The following is a 17572-nucleotide window of genomic DNA, read 5'->3' as shown; positions in this document are numbered from 1 at the left end:
TACTCACTGATGGCACCACATGTGCTCATTTTCTCCCACCGCTGTTTGACAGAGCTGCAGGGAGGAGACCCTGCAGCTGACAGGAGGCACGGAGGAGGCTGAGCCATTGGATTTTTACAACCCACCAGGGTTGGTCCCCTTGATCCTGAGTGAGGGCTCACACCTTTTCAGACATGAAAGGTCTGGCAAGAGCTTGGTGACAGCTGCATCCTCTGCCCAAATAACAACTCTGTCCTATAATACTGGCTCTTTAATCTTAGTTGTTTTTTTATTATTATTAGAATAAAAGCTTACAGACATAAAATATTAGTTTTTCAGGTCCAGTTGGTGCGGTAAAGTAGAGTTAGTGGGATTTGTACACATTTAAAGGAGGTTTAGGTACAAGGACAGCCACTTTTAAGAATTTCCAGACAGGATAAAGAGTTTGGCTCTGCAAGTTTATCTTTTTCCAAAGTTTATTCTGGTCTTTATTTATTTATGTTAACGTCCACTCTGAAGACACAAGCAGGCTTGCTTTGCCTGAGAGGCGTGAAGATTCCAGGTGAAGCAGCATCCTTCATTAGACAAATCACATCAAACTGATAATTGTCGTCAGGGAGACTTTAAAGTGTAAAGGAATCTAATTATTTTTCTTTCTATCACATTATCCCTCTATTTAGCCTTATTCACACCCCAGTGATAGACTAACGAACCGTGTCCTCCGGGAAGGTCGCATTTTGGCACTTGCGAGTTTCTTTGAACTTTTTTTTTTTTTGTCGCCACAGCTGTGAACCTTTAAACCTCCGGAGATCAGCTTCTGTATAAAACCACTTTGGCCAAATCACTTTCACACACTCTCTCCCTGCCGAAACCCTGAATGCCATCCGTCGCTGCTTGGTCGCCTGGATATCCAACATGAACCTGGATGTGGTTACAGCTGAAATATTGTCTGAGTGGAAGTGCCATGAGAGCGCCTTTGGAGAAAACCAAGAGTCACCTCAGCCCACTTCACCTGAGTCACAGAGGGCCTCAGTGTGCTCTTCACCGGAGATGTGCTACTCCAGCCAGCATCGGGAGATCAAAGACTTCTCCTTCACCTTCACGAGCCGAGAAGTGACTGCACCACCGGCGCAAAGGCAAGGCAAGCCAAAGATGTCCACCAAAAGACGCATGAAGGCCAGCGAGCGGGAGAAGATGCGGATGAGGAGCCTCGCAGAGGCTTTGCACCAGCTTCGGGACTACCTGCCGCCGGACTACAGCAAGAGAGGGCAGCCCCTGACCAAGATACAGACGCTCAAATACACCATTGAATACATTAACAAGCTTGCAGACCTCCTGAGCCGCACGTAAAGGCACTGAAAATGGACCGTATTTGGACATTTCGTGAAGTTTCTTTATCTGTTTCTTTTAATACTTTCCTCTTATTTTTTAACAGTTATGATGTAAATATTGTTTACTTTACTTGCACTTGCCAGATATTTTCTGTATATGAGGCATACTTTTGTTGAAATTATGAACTCAGTGTTTATGTTGACAGAATTTTGAGAAGAGTCGTCGTACTTGATTCATACTTTTACCCTCCTGTTTTTATATTTTAGAATTTAAGAGAGAATTGGTAACGTCAAGTTTTGCTGTGTGAATTTTGTATTTTTCTCAAATACTAAAACAGGTCGATTTGTATACTGCTAAATGTTCTTCATCGGCTGTTTTAATCCAAGTTAGTTCTACAGTCATGCTTTTCCCCTTAATCTTCAATAAACGTGTGTAATGTGTTGAACGTGTGGCTCGTTTAATTACTGAACCGTCTTCAAGCCTGGAGACCATTGGAAGCACATTAGCCGAGTCAACCAATCACAATCCCAGAAAGCGAACCTTGGGCTAAATGACGGTACCAATGAACCAATCAAGTTTAAACATTCATTCCTGGTGGGCGTGACTTTGAAAGCGAGCGTTTCTTCACAAAGAAATCCCAACCTGGGATGTCTGTTTAAGCCGCCATTTCAAAGCCCATCGAAGGTACGAGAGTTGCAAGAAATTTTGTATATATCTATATTTTTTATTTTTCTATTTTTTTTCTCATATTTTTTTAGGAATCACAAAAACCGTATCATTTTTTAATCTACCTCACCGGCATCACCGATTTGAAGTAAGTCATTCCAGAAGCGTCAAAAAAATCCACAGAAACGCCCCTTTCTTGGATGACTAACGTTTAGCTTAATCACACGCTTGTCACTGAAGTTTATTCTGTTTATATTTTCAATTAGGAAAATATCATTAAACGTGTGTTTGAAATTTGTTTATATTAGACTGTTCTTTAAAAAAATTAGCAACATAGCGTAATTCTGTCATACCTGCCCTGGAAGTTCCAGGAATTAGACGGGGCCCTTTATGGCTTTACGTGTATATTTTAGCCGGCTGGGCTCACTATTTGCTACTATTCATGAGGGGTATTAAGAAGTATTATTAGACGCTCGAACTGTATTTGTCGCACAGGTCGTCCCCAACCCCCTCTGCCGCTGCTGCTAGCTTGATATTTAAAAGCTCACACAACCTCAGCCGCCTCCTAGGATCGGGATAAAATTGTTTCCATGACGCTCGACGTGCCTTTGGCTTTGCAGGCTTTCTGGCTTCAAAATATCACTGTAAAATGTACGTATGAACGAGTGTGCTTCATGCCATGTTCATGGTCATTAAACATTTTAAGTGTGTGGCTCAGCCATTGGACCTGTTACATACAAATCTCTCTATATAATAAACTATAAGCAGAACAGTGTACTTTCCGTCTACATCCTGGCTTAAATGGATATTTAGGTGGGTGTAGAATGAGAGACTCATCCCTCATTATTGCAAAATGAGGATAATAAACTAATGGAAATAACTCTCAGGAGATTTAGCTGTATACTTTATTAGGCATAAAATTATTCAGTGATCAAATTTATTGCATTGACTAAAAGTGGGTGTGACAAAACGATAAAGTTAAGAGAAAGGGTAATAATATTAACTAGACTTAAAGAAAAATGTAAAAATATGTTCCGTTTTGTGTTTATTATGTAAGACTAATGAAGTCAAAAATACAGGTAAATTAAACAGGACATGTCCTCAGTGTTAGTCTTTGTCAGTGTGGTTAAGTTTTATCCACCCAGCAACCATGAGGAGGTTTTGGTGCATATCTTTATTATAGAATTTCTGTGTAACAAGATTGCCTTTGTATCATAGTAAATTCTGATCTCTTCTGATGTATTCTGATCTTTTTGATAGCCCACACCCTCCTCCAAAAATAAAAATAACACAGGACTGTAATTACTCCTGTTTTGAGGTTTTGAGCCTATTGTTTATAACCTGGGGTTGGTAGTGGTTAACTAATCTTAAGGTAATGCATTAGATCTTTTAGCTTTCAGCAGGCTGATTCTTTAGAATGAGCAGATGTCTTGTTGAAATATATTTAAGCTATTAAAGTCCAGGATATAAAAATGTATGACATGATTTAATTTTTAAGAGAGCTGAAGAGGTGCCACATGAGTATTTAATCAGCCTGTTAATAAAACACAATTACACAAACTTGCCAGGCAATTACACACAGACTCAAAACTGGAACAGAGCAATCCAAAGGAAGGCCAGACGAGTAAATCCTGCTTGTATTTGTGCTGATTCGGCAGCACACAAATACGAGGAAAGTGGAGAGTAATCATTTGAAAGTGATACAATACCAGGGAGCCTGACTGCGTTATATCACTTCATATATACAGTTATCTTCTAGTGCTTTATTGTTCTGTTTTATTAGTCTTGAAGAAATAAATTGATTAAAGGCATTCCCTGTGTAATTTATGCAGACAGCATACAAATTAGTGCAAAAAAAAATCACCAGAATGCAGAAAATTAAGTGCCTCTAAGTATATTAGAATACAAATCAAAGACATTGCAGTGCAGTTTCCAGCATTTCATAACAAACACTTAAAAATAGTATGTTTGAACGCAGCTCTTCTGTTCATGATGGTGTTCATTGTCTATAACTATATCATTATGTTTTGTACTTGTGAAAAATCACAGGTACAAGTATGAATCTAGTACTTATTACTGCTGATCTTCTGCACATAACTATTGACTTGGGATTGTTTCAGATGGACACGGACACAGAAGAGAGAGTCTCAGAAACTTCCAAGGATGACTCAGAGAAACATGTAATCCAACTCAAATCCAGGTCTGTCCTGCTGTCTGTTACAGTCTCCTGTTTCATTTGTGTACACATGCCGGTTATTCGAGTTTAGGTCTTTTTTTCCTGCTGCATCTTTCAGATATGTCTATAGGAAACTGTCATGGCAAGGTCATATGCTATAAACAGTTTACTGTTTTGTCCTATAGTGGCAGCAACTGAGAGAGGTCATACTGTGTCACAGATATAATCTGTGACTTTTTTTTAGCCTGGTGTTAAATGATTGTTATAGATTTCACATTAAATCTTCAACCTGGACTCTGTTGTAAATTTTAATGGATGCATACAATTTTTTTCTTGTTCTTTGATCTCCAGCAGATTTTTAATTTAACCACAGCAAGTCACAGTAATTATTGTAGTAGTTTTCTACTAATACTTAATCAGGTCCTGCAGATTTCCTTTATAATGATTTAAAGATGCATCTCTTCACACCCATATCTATTTATGTAGTCTAAATGCCTTACTGTTTGACAACATGACAATTCCCGTGGTTTTATGCAAGATTAGATATAAAAAATTTAAAGTGCATTAGTGTTTTGTTTTTTGTTTTTTTGAATTTTTTTATTACAGCTTAACACGACTGAACCTGAACTAGAAGGACAGTGTCAGTTTTCCCTTTGTTATCTTCCTTCAGGGGTCGTGGGGCCAAAGGCCGTGGGCGAGGGGGACGTATGAGTAGAGGTGGCATGCGTGGTGGGCGGGGCATGATGAAAGGCTTTGGGCCACCAGGACCTGGAAGGGGTCGAGTAAAGGATGGAGCCATGAATGGATTTGGGCCCATGAGGTACTTTTATTGATGTCTGACACATGCACAGTGTTGATATTCTGTAATATGTAAGTTTTATAACTTGGTTAGTTTCTAAACACATATTTTCAGTTGGTAAACATAAAAAGGAAATGCTTATAGACAGCCACTACTGAGTATTTCTGTATTTAGATGCATTTTAAATACTTAACTTTGATCCATTACATGTGTCAATTTAGATAAATTATGCTGCGCCTTCTTCCCTTGCAGAGGAATGGGGAGGATGCGTCCTTACCCTGACCTTAGAGGTCCTCGAGGTAGGGCTGGACCCATGGGCATGGGCCCTCCTCTTCCCCCTCCCCCACCTCCTCCTATGCACCTCAGAGGCCCCTTTCCACCCATGCCCAGGTAAACGCTTCATTCAGGCGCATAACATGCACAGACACTCACAAAGCGCATAGTTAGAGCTGACCTGTCACTTTCAAATGTCTTATTCCTTACTGCCTGAAAATTTTCTTCCTCTACAGGCATGGACCCCCTCCACCCCCTCCTCCAGGTCATCCTGGTTTCAGAGGGCGTCCGCCACACCCTCGAGGCCGTGGCATGCCACCCCCTGGACCTCCGCGCCCCTTCCGCCCGCGAGGCCCACGAGGGTAAGCGGTGTTTTAATATTCATATCATGCTTAAGCTTAAAATGTCACAAATCTCTGTGCTTTGTGTGCACAGTAACCAGATTGTTAAATTTAGTGAATCTGAGAGTTTATTCCTTGAGATCTGAGATGCAGCAAAAGCACAGAGGTTTGTGACACTAATGCACAGTCTTTTCTGTCCCTTTCTCTTCAGCCTGCTTATAGTTAAATTCTTTAATCTTCAATTTTTTGATAGCTCTGTGTCAAAAAGAAGCAGTTTTGCTTTAATAGTTTCCTACTGTAGCAAATGTAAAGTGAAGTTATTTTTTTAAGCTAAACTCTTAAATAGTGCATGAAACATGAAGCTGTATTTTGCAAGTTCAAAGGTGCAGAGCAGAGGGGATCTCAGTTCCCCCGCCTTAAACTAGAGTCGTTCAGATGGCTGCTCTTATCAGAGTGTGCCCCCTATTGGCCAAAGCCAAGAATCCAATGTGTGATTTTATCCTTTTACACAGCTACCACAATGGACCGGTCTCTCCTCCGCCTCACCCCCCACCTGGCAGAGGCCAGAGGTGGCCAGGCCCCCCTGGTGGCCGACGCTTTTAATACAGCCTGCTCTAAAAACTATAACTAAGCAGCTGTTAATGTAGAAGGGGCCCTGTAGTCGTGCAGTGAATGAAATGCCCCCGAATGATGTGTTTATAAAAAAAGAAAAAGAAAAAAAGTCTGAGTTATCTTTTGAGTATCTTAAGAAATACTCTGTGCCGACATGTTTGGTTGTTGGTATTGTCCACTGGCAAAGAGAAAAATGTGAAAATGACTAAAGGGCAACTGAGGACGAATTAAAAACGATTTATAACCGAATAATGTAAAGGGATTCCCAAGTTCTGTTACCTATAAATACTGTTCGTATTTTAATAGAAGTTGTTAAAACGAGTTTGTTCTCCAAAATTAAATGTTCTGTGTTTCTTGTTACAGTCGCCCTGTGAGCCTTTTTCCTGACCCCTAATGAATAAAGTTTAACAAGTGGGGTGACACTGTATTTCTGAAGGTGGGGGTAGAGGGGAAAATTTTAAAAGGGAGGGGAAGGAGTGCACAGCAGCCCTCAAACACCACTGTTTATTAGTTTGGTCCACCTTGGACCTCCCTAATCTTTCCTCATGCTACATGGAAATAGTTATGTATTCATAACCTCACTAAACAGTGCACTAATTAATGTTTGACACGTTTTACAAGTCTTTATCCAGCTTGTCGAGTATTAATGAGTATTTAATTTCATATTATATATCTTTTAATGTGCAGGTATTTTAAGTTATGAGTATTGCTGTTTGGAACATTCATGTTTGTCTCCAGCAATCTATTGTGTGATGACAAAAAGGCATTATAAATGAATAGCATACTGAGATATATATATATATATATATATACACACACACATATATACCAGGTTTCTTAATTAGCGCAAATTCCATTCATATTTGCTCCAGTTAATGATAAGAAGTTACTCTTTACTGTGTTTTTTTTAAGTGTTACTATTTTATATTCATTGTAATTAACATAACTTGTGAAACTGTGAATGTGTTTTGAGAACCGTCAAGAGATAGCCGTGAAAGAAAAAAATAATAAAACAACAAAAAAATAAACTCAACTTCTTCTTTTTTTATTTGTTCACAAACAAGTCTGAGAGTTGTTATTACAGACTACAACGTCTCTGTGAAACAGAATGAACTGCATTGTAAGTGTGAGCTTACATTTATTTATGTGATACTTTAAAGTGAACATTTGATTCGTGTAATTAATAGTTTTGCTTTAGTTTTTACTATCTGGAGGACCAGGAAATCTTGATGTTCACTTTAGATCTCACTGAATTCTGTAGACTGAGGGCTTAAATAAATTTATGGCTTAAAAAATGTAAAACTAAACTATGAATTGTACTTATAGTAAAGGTTTATGGCCTTGTAGCTACCAGTGTAAAACTGATTGGAGGACACGGAGCCGCTCCACATACAAGACATCTCTCAGTTTAAAATGAGTGGTAGCATGTCTAAAAGGAGGACATCATCTGAACAGACACTCTGATATGACCAAGAATTATAACTTATTTATTCTGTTTCTAAAAGATGCTGAGCCCGTTTCAAAGGGGACCGCTGGCTCAGAAAACCGCACTATTCTAAATTCGGACTTTTTTTTTGTTTGGGGTTTTTTTTTTCAGTCAAATCTATTTAAAATTTTGTATCTTATCTCCTGTACTCTTGTATAATTTCAAATCTAATTAATTGCTAGCATGCATGAAATAGTTCCACCTTTTTATATTTAATAAAAATAATAATAACAATAGATGTGGGTTTACAATGTGCACACATTTGCTCAAATTGGGGTATAATGACTTAAGAGGGTCTTCGGTTTTACAGTTTATCCATGGTGTGGTGATTAAGGCCAGCTGAATTTTTAAAGCTAAAAGCAAAGGTGTAACCATCTGAAGAAAATAATTTTTCTAGATAAACGAGGACTTTATTCTGTGAAGCACACGTTGCTTGAATATAGGTACACGTGCAAGGAGAGGTGATAAGTAAATAGCCACAGCCAGGTGTTGCATCCTGCCCCCTTTCTCTTCCTGTCTTTTTCCATCTCTTCAACACTTTTGACTACATTTTGCTACATCAGCCTCTGCAGTCCCAGTTTCTCCCTTTAGTTGATTATAACAGACTGACTGTTGTTGTCTCCTGAAGGGGGGGCACACAGTACAGTTAACCTCCCGGGCCCCAAGGAACCCAGGCCCTCCCTCACATCTCTCCCCTCCTTCACCAGCGGTGTGACACCTGAGGTTCGGCACGTCACTTGAAAAGGTGAGCCTCCTCTTGTGTCTTAATCCCTAAACCCCTTCCTCTCCAAAACAAGGAGATTCTCTCTTTCAGGACCTCAAGGTGGAGCAACTTCAGAGTCATACTGGGGATTGGTGAGATTTTAGAGGATTTGTGGGTTTGGAGGTGCATCTGTACCGTGATGGGGAAAATGGCATGCTTGATATATAGCGTGTAGTCTTCTACTCAAGAAATCAAGATGTTTCATTTAACTACTTCCAGGCTAATGTGGATGGTGCTTTCTAGCTCACTTCCACACCTTATTGGATACATGAAGCCCCTGTTAGCTGTAACGGTAACATTCGTGCTGATATCACAGGTTACACTATGTACTGAGAAGCGATGAAACGACCCACAGATTAACCGTGCTTTGGTTCAGGAGACCAAGAGACATTTTACACTCTTCAGTGTTCAGCATAACATTTTTTACCCTGCTGGGTCACAGAGGAAGGCTGTCAGACTTTTTATCTTTTTGACCAACAAAAAGCCATTTTAGTTCATTTATAGTTGGAATATAATTTATAGAATTTATCAGTGGTTTATATTATAACAAATTTTAAAGTGGTAGAATTAAAGATCTATTTTTTTATCTGCACACAGCACTTTAATTTAGCTTCTTGGTAATTTAGCTACAACAGATAATAAATTTATCAGACCACCTATCATTAAAAACAAAATACAAATGTATTAGAAATTTGTCAAAAACTTATTTCAAACTAAAAATTATATTATTTATATAACAGTGTTCATGTTTTTATACCCAAATTTCAGCCACATTTTCACACAGGACTTATAAGAAGTCAGAAATTAAATTAAATAATTTAATTAAACAAATTATAGTTCAGCATTTAAAATATGATTTGGATGATTATCCAGTAGAGAAACATAGAGATTTTGGTAACTATCAACACTGTTAATTTAGGACAGCTGTGGTGGTCCAAAAAACTTTAAGCACTGTTGCTGTGTAAACTGAACCAGTGGTTGTCTGTCTCTCCAGCTGGAGGACGCTACATTTACAGATTTACAGGACTTTCTCACCACTGTTGCATCATTTTCTTAAGTCATTATCGTCCACTGTTTACATTTAAGGGACTATATTTCAAGAAACATTCAGTGATTAGAGCCATTAGAAGCAGTATAAGCTACTGGCAATCATACTTAAGTATTTAGACTTCTTCTTTTTTTTTTCTTTTTTTTTTTTTTTCTTTTTTTTTTAAACAGCATACAAAAATGGTTTCAGGAAGGTATAGATGCAATAGTTCGATTAGCTGAAATTCATCTAGGATTTGATAAAGCCTGTCTGAACCTACTTGAATGGTTGCTAAATGATTGAGATTCCTGTGTGGCGCGTGTGGCCAGGTTTTAACAGACAGGATAGATTTCAAAATGAAAAGGCCAACAAAACTAGCAAGCAAAAAAGATCCTTTCAGTGAACTTGAATTAGTTAACACTTAACTCCTCTACAGCATAAAGAAACGATTAAACACCTCCACTTTGTCCTTTTGAAGGTAACCATACGATGAATACACGTAAAATAAAATGAGGTGCCAATCATCAGAATGACTACGCTGTATACGCTGTTTTGTGATTTGATGTGTACTGTTTTAATCAATAAATGTACAAAGCAAAGGTCTCGTGTGTGCTGGTCTTGTATCTGCACGTATACATACAGTAACAGTTCATCCCGATATCACTGCAGCTCATCAAACAAAACAAGCAAACAAAAACTTTTGACTTATTTGAAACATAATCCCAGATAAACTACAACCTGAACTACAAAGAATGAGTTATATGCATATTCAGTTTATTTCACATAGCTTTGCAACAGAAAAGACAACATGCTTTAAAAAAAACAAAACAAAAACATAATCACAGGAAAACACATTTAATATGCATCTGTTAGTCACAGGTGCTGGATTTACTGGCTGGGCTTGTCGTCTGTGGGAATTTCCTTCCACATCGGTTCAAGGATGTGATCAGGAACCTTCTCCATTGCAGTCTGTCAACATGAACAGAATAGAAGAGCGAGAACATCATATGAAAGTTGCCCTTTGCCACACAGAATTGCACAGATAGGGAAGGGCTGTCATATTCAGCTTCACTGGGAAATGTCCGAAGGAGTATTAGACCACATTAAGAAAAAAGAAAAATGATCATTTTGAGAATAAAGCCAAAATTTTAAAAAAGGCTAAATGAGCAGATTAGTTGTTTCAAGACAAACTGCACCAGCTGCTATACACTTTACAAAATACCTTGTTTAGATGAGTCGATTAAAACTAAATGATCAGCCGTCTTGTGATCCAACATGCGTACTTTTTATTGCACGATGGTGCAACCATCGATAACCTTCCATTTGTCCATTACCAGCCATTTCATTTTGGACAAATCCACTTTTCCAGGTGTGTGGTTTTTCTGCCTGACCAGATGCAGTTTTCTGCAACATCTTTTCAACGTCCTTATCCTTAACATACTGAGCTAGAAGGGAAATCGTTTCCTTCCTTGTTACTAAAACCGATTCTGAAGTATGAGTTCATCATCAAAAGAGGGTATAGCAACCATGGAAGTTGTAAACAACTGTAATCTACACATTTCAACTTTTCTCAAAATAGATTTGAATTTAATCTCAAAATGATCACATATATATTAGGGGTTTTTTGTTAAGGGTTAATTTTTTTCAAGGGAGAATTCATTTCATGTTTAACTGAAAACATTGTGCATGTTTTGTATCCTTTGTATCCAGTTTTGACTTCAACCAGTTCACACTGTTCATTTATAAACCTTTAACATTTAGTCAACTGAAATTGTCTCATGGCAAATAGATACTTGAGCTTCTCTTTACCATTTGTAAAGACCATAAATAGGGCTACTCAGTTTTCCCAGCTCAGGTCATCAGCATCAGTTTCCTCTTAGCTGTATTCTGTGTTAGCTTCTTAGCTGCCAGGTGCACCTTTCTGTGGGGTTTGATGTATGCACTGAGCCTGGGATACTGCAGACACCAGCTACAACAGCGGACAGGCCAAATTTATAAACAACCTAAGTTAGGAGTGGGAAATTAATTTTCCCAAGGGGCCACATTAGAATTGGGAATATCATGGAGGGCCGCACCATTGCCTTTGCAATGGAAAGCATCTAGCCTGCAGGCACTGATATTGATGATACTGGTGCGCGAGTTTGGGTGTACATCGAACTCTGCAAAACCTCACCTTTGTCACCTCCATGGCTACACCTTCCGGAAGATTCCTCTGAATGTATTCAAGGTATACTTGTGCTGTACAGCCTGTTATATGATGCAGCTACGGAGACAAAAAAATAAACATGTTAAACAAATTACCTTATAATGACATGCAATAACTGGCACAAACACAAAGCTCATTTTTGTTATTATGCAAAGGTTAGAAGTTTCGAGTAAAATGTAACTAGGTGAATAATACCGAACTCGTTTAATGGCTTTTTGTGCATTTTTTTCTTGTTTGATTTTAATTTTTAAAAAAAAATTAGAGCTTCTCACCTCGATGCACCGGTAGTGAGTTCTCATCTCATACTGGACCCTGTGTTTTTTGAAAATGTGTATTGACTTCAGGAGTGTTAACCTCTCAATGTCCTTCGGAGGTTCAAAACTGTGGTGGAGGAAGAAGATCCCAAAAAAGTCATGGCATTACAAGAAGATTTTAGACAGAACAGTTACTAGAGTTAGTGTGTGGCTGCTAAAACTCACACTTTTCCAAGACTGATGCCCAGTTCTTTAGCTGCCATGCTGGCAAAGAACTCATAGCTGTCCAACACAGCTCTGTCATGACCTTTAACCAAAACCACCAGTTTCTGGAACAGTGTGTCCTGCTCCTCTGTGACTGTGATCTGGACCAAAGGAAAAAAAAAAAGCCTTAACTTAGAGTCTTGAAGCCACATTCCAAGTGATGGCTTTTGAATATAAACCACTGTAGGTTTGTTGTATTTCACTACAGCACCAGCCTGATATAAGAATGATAATAACTTACTGCCGATTGTGCTGCTGACGTTAAAACTGTCGTGTGGAAAGAAGTGCTGGGAGTCAGAGGGAGGTGAAGCCTGCAGAGGAGATACAGAATAACTGCTTATACAATAAATGCGCTTAGGAAAAAGTGCACTTCAACTGCACAAGGTGCTTAATGCCTCTGGGCTTTTCTGGCTTAGCTTCATGGTATTCCAATTCACTGCCTAAATATACTGCTAGTGTTGTTTTATTTTATTAAAGATTGTGAGTATTCTGTACCTATAAGATGTCCTTTTCTTTACATTATTTACTTAATTTCCATGGGAAAATAAACACGTTGCATTCCAATACAGCCAAAAAAAGTGCTCCAAAAACACATGCTATTTATCTTTACTGACAGATCTTATCAAAAAACAGTAAAAACTGTTTCTAAATCTGTTTGTAAATTTAATTTAAAACTGCTGCACCCCTGCTTCGTGTGAAAATTCATGTGATTCACGTTAGTAATTATGGCTCAACTCATTTAAAAGATATGGGGGGTGACTTACCGGGTTATATTACATTTCCTGTGACCCGAACAGACACTCAAACTTGCCGGTCCCTGAAAACAGAATCAAGCTCTTTTTATTGAAATGTTCAAATGACTTTTATTTTGTTAACCTCGGTTGTGCAGCTGCCACGAATGGCCAAAATCTACGATTGGCTAACTAGCTACGGTAATTTTTCCAAACCTAGAGACCTGCCATGTTAGTAAACTGTTAGAAAACGTTATCTAAAATGAAAAACAAGTTAGTTACCATACCAAATATGAGACACCACTCAATATCCTTGCCAAAGAGAATAATTCACGTCTGCGAACCATGAGAGACGCCATGTTTTTGAGAGAGCAGACAGAAGGTGAAATCATTTCCCTGTGCTGCCCCCTTGTGTCTTGGAGGATAAATGAGGTGAGCACTAACGAGCTAGTGATGAGTACCAAGTATCCAATCTACAGTCCCATCTAAACCCTTCATGGTCAAAAAATGAGAATTAAAGACTAAGATTGGATGTATTATATTCAAATATATTTTCATATTCACATTTACAAGTCATATGAATAACAATGTAGTCTGCGCTTGACTACGGTGACATTATTTATGCATGCTTATGATGCTTCATCTACCTTGTAGCTTCCTGATTCTGTCACGGTGATTTTTGTCACAGGTGATTCTTCTCTTGATCATCACCACATCTTATTTGAAAAAGTGGAGTCAGTCAGTAATGTATGATCTTTCTTTACAAGGTTCAGCTGCAAAGGCTGCCCGTTAACCTCTGGTCCTTGATTTAATTTAAATGCAGTATCTGCAAAGTCACTGGGCATTTTAACATTAAATTTATCTCTTATTCATACTTTTAAATACTTTTCTGCCTATAAACGGAATGAGCAAAAACCAAAACCAAAAAACCCAAAACCTAAACAATTACTTTGGCACATTTGTTTTCTTAATTTGTGATCATGTATAATATGTTGTTTTATTACACATTTATACACACCCACATTTGTATTTGACCTAAAATATGCTTCACATTATTGTGAAAAAAACAATGCAATTTATGGAGGCTGCTTATACAGTTGCTGTATGCGTGTACTTAATATACTTAATACAGGTATATTTAATGTAGATGTCTAAGCATCTACATTAAATATATATATCTTTTTTACGCACACACAAATTCTTTTTACACATACAAATCTTTTTTACACACACACAAATCTTTTTTACACATACAAATCTTTTTTACGCACACACAAATCTTTTTTACACACACACAAATCTTTTTTACACATACAAATCTTTTTTACACACACACAAATTCTTTTTACACATACAAAACTGATTTACAAGTACAAAATATTTATGACCACATTTTGAGCCCATACTTAGATGCATTCTTCTCCAAATTTGTGGGAACCTAGTTTTGAAAGGTAAACTGTTATTGGATTGACTGTTATTTGATTGAGGCGCTATTGATATGAACAATTTTAATTGGTCTAAATCACGTGCCTGTCACGTGACCCAGCAGTAGGGGCCCAGCAGTGTACAGTAGCAGGCTGCGGGCAGAGGAAGCAGCAGCGGTACGGATCCAAGGTAGGCACTCCACTGACCGCTGATGTTTCTCTGGCTTTGTTGGACACATGGTTTATATTGTTTAGCCACTTTGTCACTACACCGCTGAGGTGTGTGTTTTTTTTAACAATTGTGTCCTAATATTAAATAACTATTGCCATAAATCGTTTGCTAATGTGCTAACCGTAGCCTGCTAGCGAGTGCCAGCGGCGGGTGGACGGAGCCAGCCTGGCGCTGATAGCTGACCGCTTAGCCGGTTAGCTGTCTCCGGTTGTTGTTCGTGGAGATGAAGAAAAAGAAGAATCGTGACAGACAGCGTTAGTTAGCCGCATTCCCGAGCATCTCGGATGGATTAGCGTTACAGCCCAGAGCAGACACACGAAGGGAGGAAAGATTAATCCCGCGACTGGAATGTTTTGATGATGAGTGGAGACCACAGAGCTCTCGGTCTGGATCCAGGTTCTGGCTAGCTATTGCTAATAGGCAGGCAGTTTATGGTGATTGATGTTTTTGGCTAATTTTCCACCGTCTTACGGGCTTAAGCTGTAATTATTTTGTTGTCAATAACCATCGTATCTTTCTTATGTTATTTTTACGAATTGGCGTGGTTTAATGGCAGATGGCTTTTTCGAGAGGCACCGGTTTGCAATTTAGTGATACTGGAAATGGTGGGGGAACCTCAGGATCTTGTAATCACCGCTGACTTAATCTTAATGTCGAGTATATTTCCAAACAGCCATTCTCATTCAGCTATTTTTTGTTGGGCTTGATTTTTATTGTCTCTGTATTAATAAATAACGTCCCTTTGTGCCTCTTTGGTCTGTCTTGTCTGTCTGACCTGCTCGGGTTCATTTTAAAGCTGTTATTCTTTTATTTGTTCTTACCTCTCTGTTACGGTCTTTGTTGTTTACCTTTCGTCTATTTTCTTTTTTAAACGTTTGGCCGCGAGAGGCCGCCTTACTACAGCTTTGTAGCCTAATTAAATGAAAGCTAAAATGATACCTGGCTCCTATAAATTATTAAGCGGGTAGTTAAATGCCCTTCCGCTGAACAGGATAGTCCTCAAAGTAAAATTGCTGCTCGAAGAGTAAAGGCAATTTTTAGCCGAGCGCATTAATATTTAAATTAACGGCAGTGGGCAGCAAGTGAGCGCTTTTCCACAGCTTGTGTTGTGACACAATTCTCTTGATTTCTTAACTACATTTTTATTTATTTTTTTTTTCGTGTTTTTCTATGTTATATATATATATATAAACGTCGTTTTGTGTATTACCCAACAGTGCTCTATGGAATCCCCGAGGCCGGTTGAAAAGGCGGGCCGGCTGACGTAATGACGTTACCGGGAGAAGCGGCTCTCCTGTGGGCTGTCAGCTGATGGAGAGGAGTCCCTGCTTCTCCTCTCTCAGACACAAACTGGGATCAGATGAGGAGGATGTGGAGCACAGAAAGGAGACAATGATGATACTTGGAATGAATACCTGCCTGTTTTATAAGTTTACAAGATAAGGCGCGTTTTTGTTTTTTTCTTTTTGGGGGGGTTGATGCTTGTTTTGCTCAACTGATAGGAGTCTCAACTTTACCCTGGTGGATATCTAAATATTTTTTAGGCACTTTCATTTGGTGCCTTCTCTCCGAAACAGCACGTACTTGGTAGCATCACATCAAAAATGACCTGAGTGCCTTTTTTTGTGTGTGTGCCACCTCATTTGGCTACATAACATCGTTAATCCAGCAATGCTAAAATCCACCTGTTTTTTGACCTCACCTGTGCTTTCTGGGGAAGTTTTTATTGATCGCCTTTAGTCACTATTCCAGATCCCCAAGTAAAAGCACCAGTACTATGCACCGTTGTTGCTGTCTCAATTCTGACACGGAACTGGTAACCTCAAAGGAGGAGACGTGCTGATAACAGTAGTTGTCCTCTCCGAAGAACCTCCCTAAGGGTACTTTTTATTCTGGGAGTGTAGAGAGCTGCAGGCATGTTCGCTGCTGTGGAGCATGGCCCGGTCCTGTCCAGTGACTCCAACATCTTATGTCTGTCCTGGAAGGGCAGGGTGCCCAAGAGTGAGAAGGAGAAGCCGGTATGCAGAAAGCGTTACTATGAAGAGGGCTGGCTTGCCACCGGGAACAGCCGAGGAGTGGTTGGGGTTACGTTTACATCCAGCCACTGCAGACGGGACCGGCCCACCCCACAGAGAGTAAACTTTAACCTCAGAGGGCATAATAGTGAGGTAAGAGGCTGTTCAAGTACAATTGTTTTTGAATAGGACTGTTAAGATGTCTATGTTAATGCTTCATCAAACAGTCTTTGAAGCTCTTAAAGGCCGCAGTCATGTTTTGGAAGCTGTTTTAAAATGTCTTATAATCAAAAATGTATCTCAGGACTATTTAATTAGTAAATCTTCTATCTATTTATTTTTCCCACAACTTCAAGCTACTCTGATATTTCTTCCTCTTCAGTTATACTTAATAAAGCAAATTTTCAAAATCATTATTTTTACGTGTTTAAAGCAGTATTTGAGAAGTTTCAGTAGAAGTAGACTAGTTGATCCCCTTAGAAAAGACTGCTTAGTCCAACTTATTTTAGCTCGTGAGCCACATACAGTTATTTTTGTGGGTTGTATGGAGCTCAAGTGGGTCGAACCAGTAAAATCACTACATTTAAAAAAACAAAAACAAAAAAAAAAACAACCCAAAAACACCTCTTCAGATTGTTCCCTAGCACAAACATTGTGGGAGGCTGAGGGTTTTGTGTTTTCCTGCAGTGGTTGATATTCATTAACCGTAAGTTGCCAGTTAGATCAACGTTTTGGTTGCAGTCAAGATATGTATACAAGATATGCATGCTCGTCCTAGTCAATACATTCTGTTACTCCAGACAGGCTTTATTCCTATCCCTCAGTATAGTAATAACCCTCAAAGATTCCCACAAAGAATGCATTGAGGCAATTTAGTTGAACCAAAAAGACTGGATAACTGTCTGAGTCAAATGTCCCAGCAATATTAAATACTAATAAGGATTTTTTTCTCACACACACAGGACAAGTGGAGATTGAACACAGGTTGCGTT

At 38.8% G+C, this 17572-nt stretch overlaps 4 protein-coding genes across 7 annotated transcripts in view; 3 read left to right on the top strand and 1 right to left on the bottom strand.

Annotated features, from left to right (window-relative positions):
* Positions 1 to 855: 855 nt before the first annotated feature.
* msgn1 (mesogenin 1) lies at positions 856 to 1329 on the top strand (the record flags this gene model as incomplete). The annotated part of the gene is made up of 2 exons (XM_065472018.1): positions 856 to 1031; positions 1086 to 1329. Coding segments are annotated over 2 exons (420 nt in total), but the record flags the coding sequence as incomplete, so codon positions are not given.
* A 588-nt stretch (positions 1330 to 1917) lies between these two features.
* On the top strand, positions 1918 to 8276 carry si:ch211-51e12.7 (uncharacterized protein LOC336335 homolog). The gene is made up of 6 exons (XM_063495555.1): positions 1918 to 1995; positions 4098 to 4177; positions 4824 to 4973; positions 5205 to 5342; positions 5462 to 5587; positions 6079 to 8276. The coding sequence occupies exons 2-6, from the start codon at positions 4098 to 4100 to the stop codon at positions 6167 to 6169; spliced, it is 585 nt and encodes a 194-aa protein (XP_063351625.1). The 5' UTR covers positions 1918 to 1995; the 3' UTR covers positions 6170 to 8276.
* Positions 8277 to 8315: 39 nt separating this feature from the next.
* mrps10 (mitochondrial ribosomal protein S10) lies at positions 8316 to 13292 on the bottom strand. The gene is made up of 7 exons (XM_063495554.1): positions 13197 to 13292; positions 12943 to 12995; positions 12420 to 12489; positions 12140 to 12279; positions 11933 to 12041; positions 11628 to 11717; positions 8316 to 10423 (listed from the first exon to the last, which is right to left on the bottom strand). Exons 1-7 carry the CDS (start codon positions 13266 to 13268, stop codon positions 10343 to 10345), a joined length of 615 nt encoding a protein of 204 aa, XP_063351624.1. The 5' UTR covers positions 13269 to 13292; the 3' UTR covers positions 8316 to 10342.
* A 1174-nt stretch (positions 13293 to 14466) lies between these two features.
* The window catches only part of tulp4a (TUB like protein 4a), a 31452-nt gene continuing 28346 nt past the window's right edge, over positions 14467 to 17572 (top strand). For 2 of the 4 annotated variants that reach the window (XM_065472000.1, XM_063495551.1), the window contains exons 1-2: positions 14467 to 14523; positions 15783 to 16733. In XM_065472000.1, coding sequence (XP_065328072.1) covers positions 16482 to 16733 — 252 coding nt within the window. In that variant the 5' untranslated portion in view covers positions 14467 to 14523; positions 15783 to 16481. Of the gene's footprint in view, positions 14524 to 14596; positions 14613 to 14798; positions 15000 to 15782; positions 16734 to 17572 lie in introns of those variants that run through there. The other 2 variants (XM_063495552.1, XM_063495550.1) reach the window with 2 other exon arrangements.

This window comes from Pelmatolapia mariae, linkage group LG15, assembly GCF_036321145.2.
Source record: "Pelmatolapia mariae isolate MD_Pm_ZW linkage group LG15, Pm_UMD_F_2, whole genome shotgun sequence".
NCBI lineage: Eukaryota > Metazoa > Chordata > Actinopteri > Cichliformes > Cichlidae > Pelmatolapia > Pelmatolapia mariae.
The sequence above is the reverse complement of the archived record's forward strand: the minus strand, read 5'-3'. Positions and strand labels throughout refer to the sequence as shown.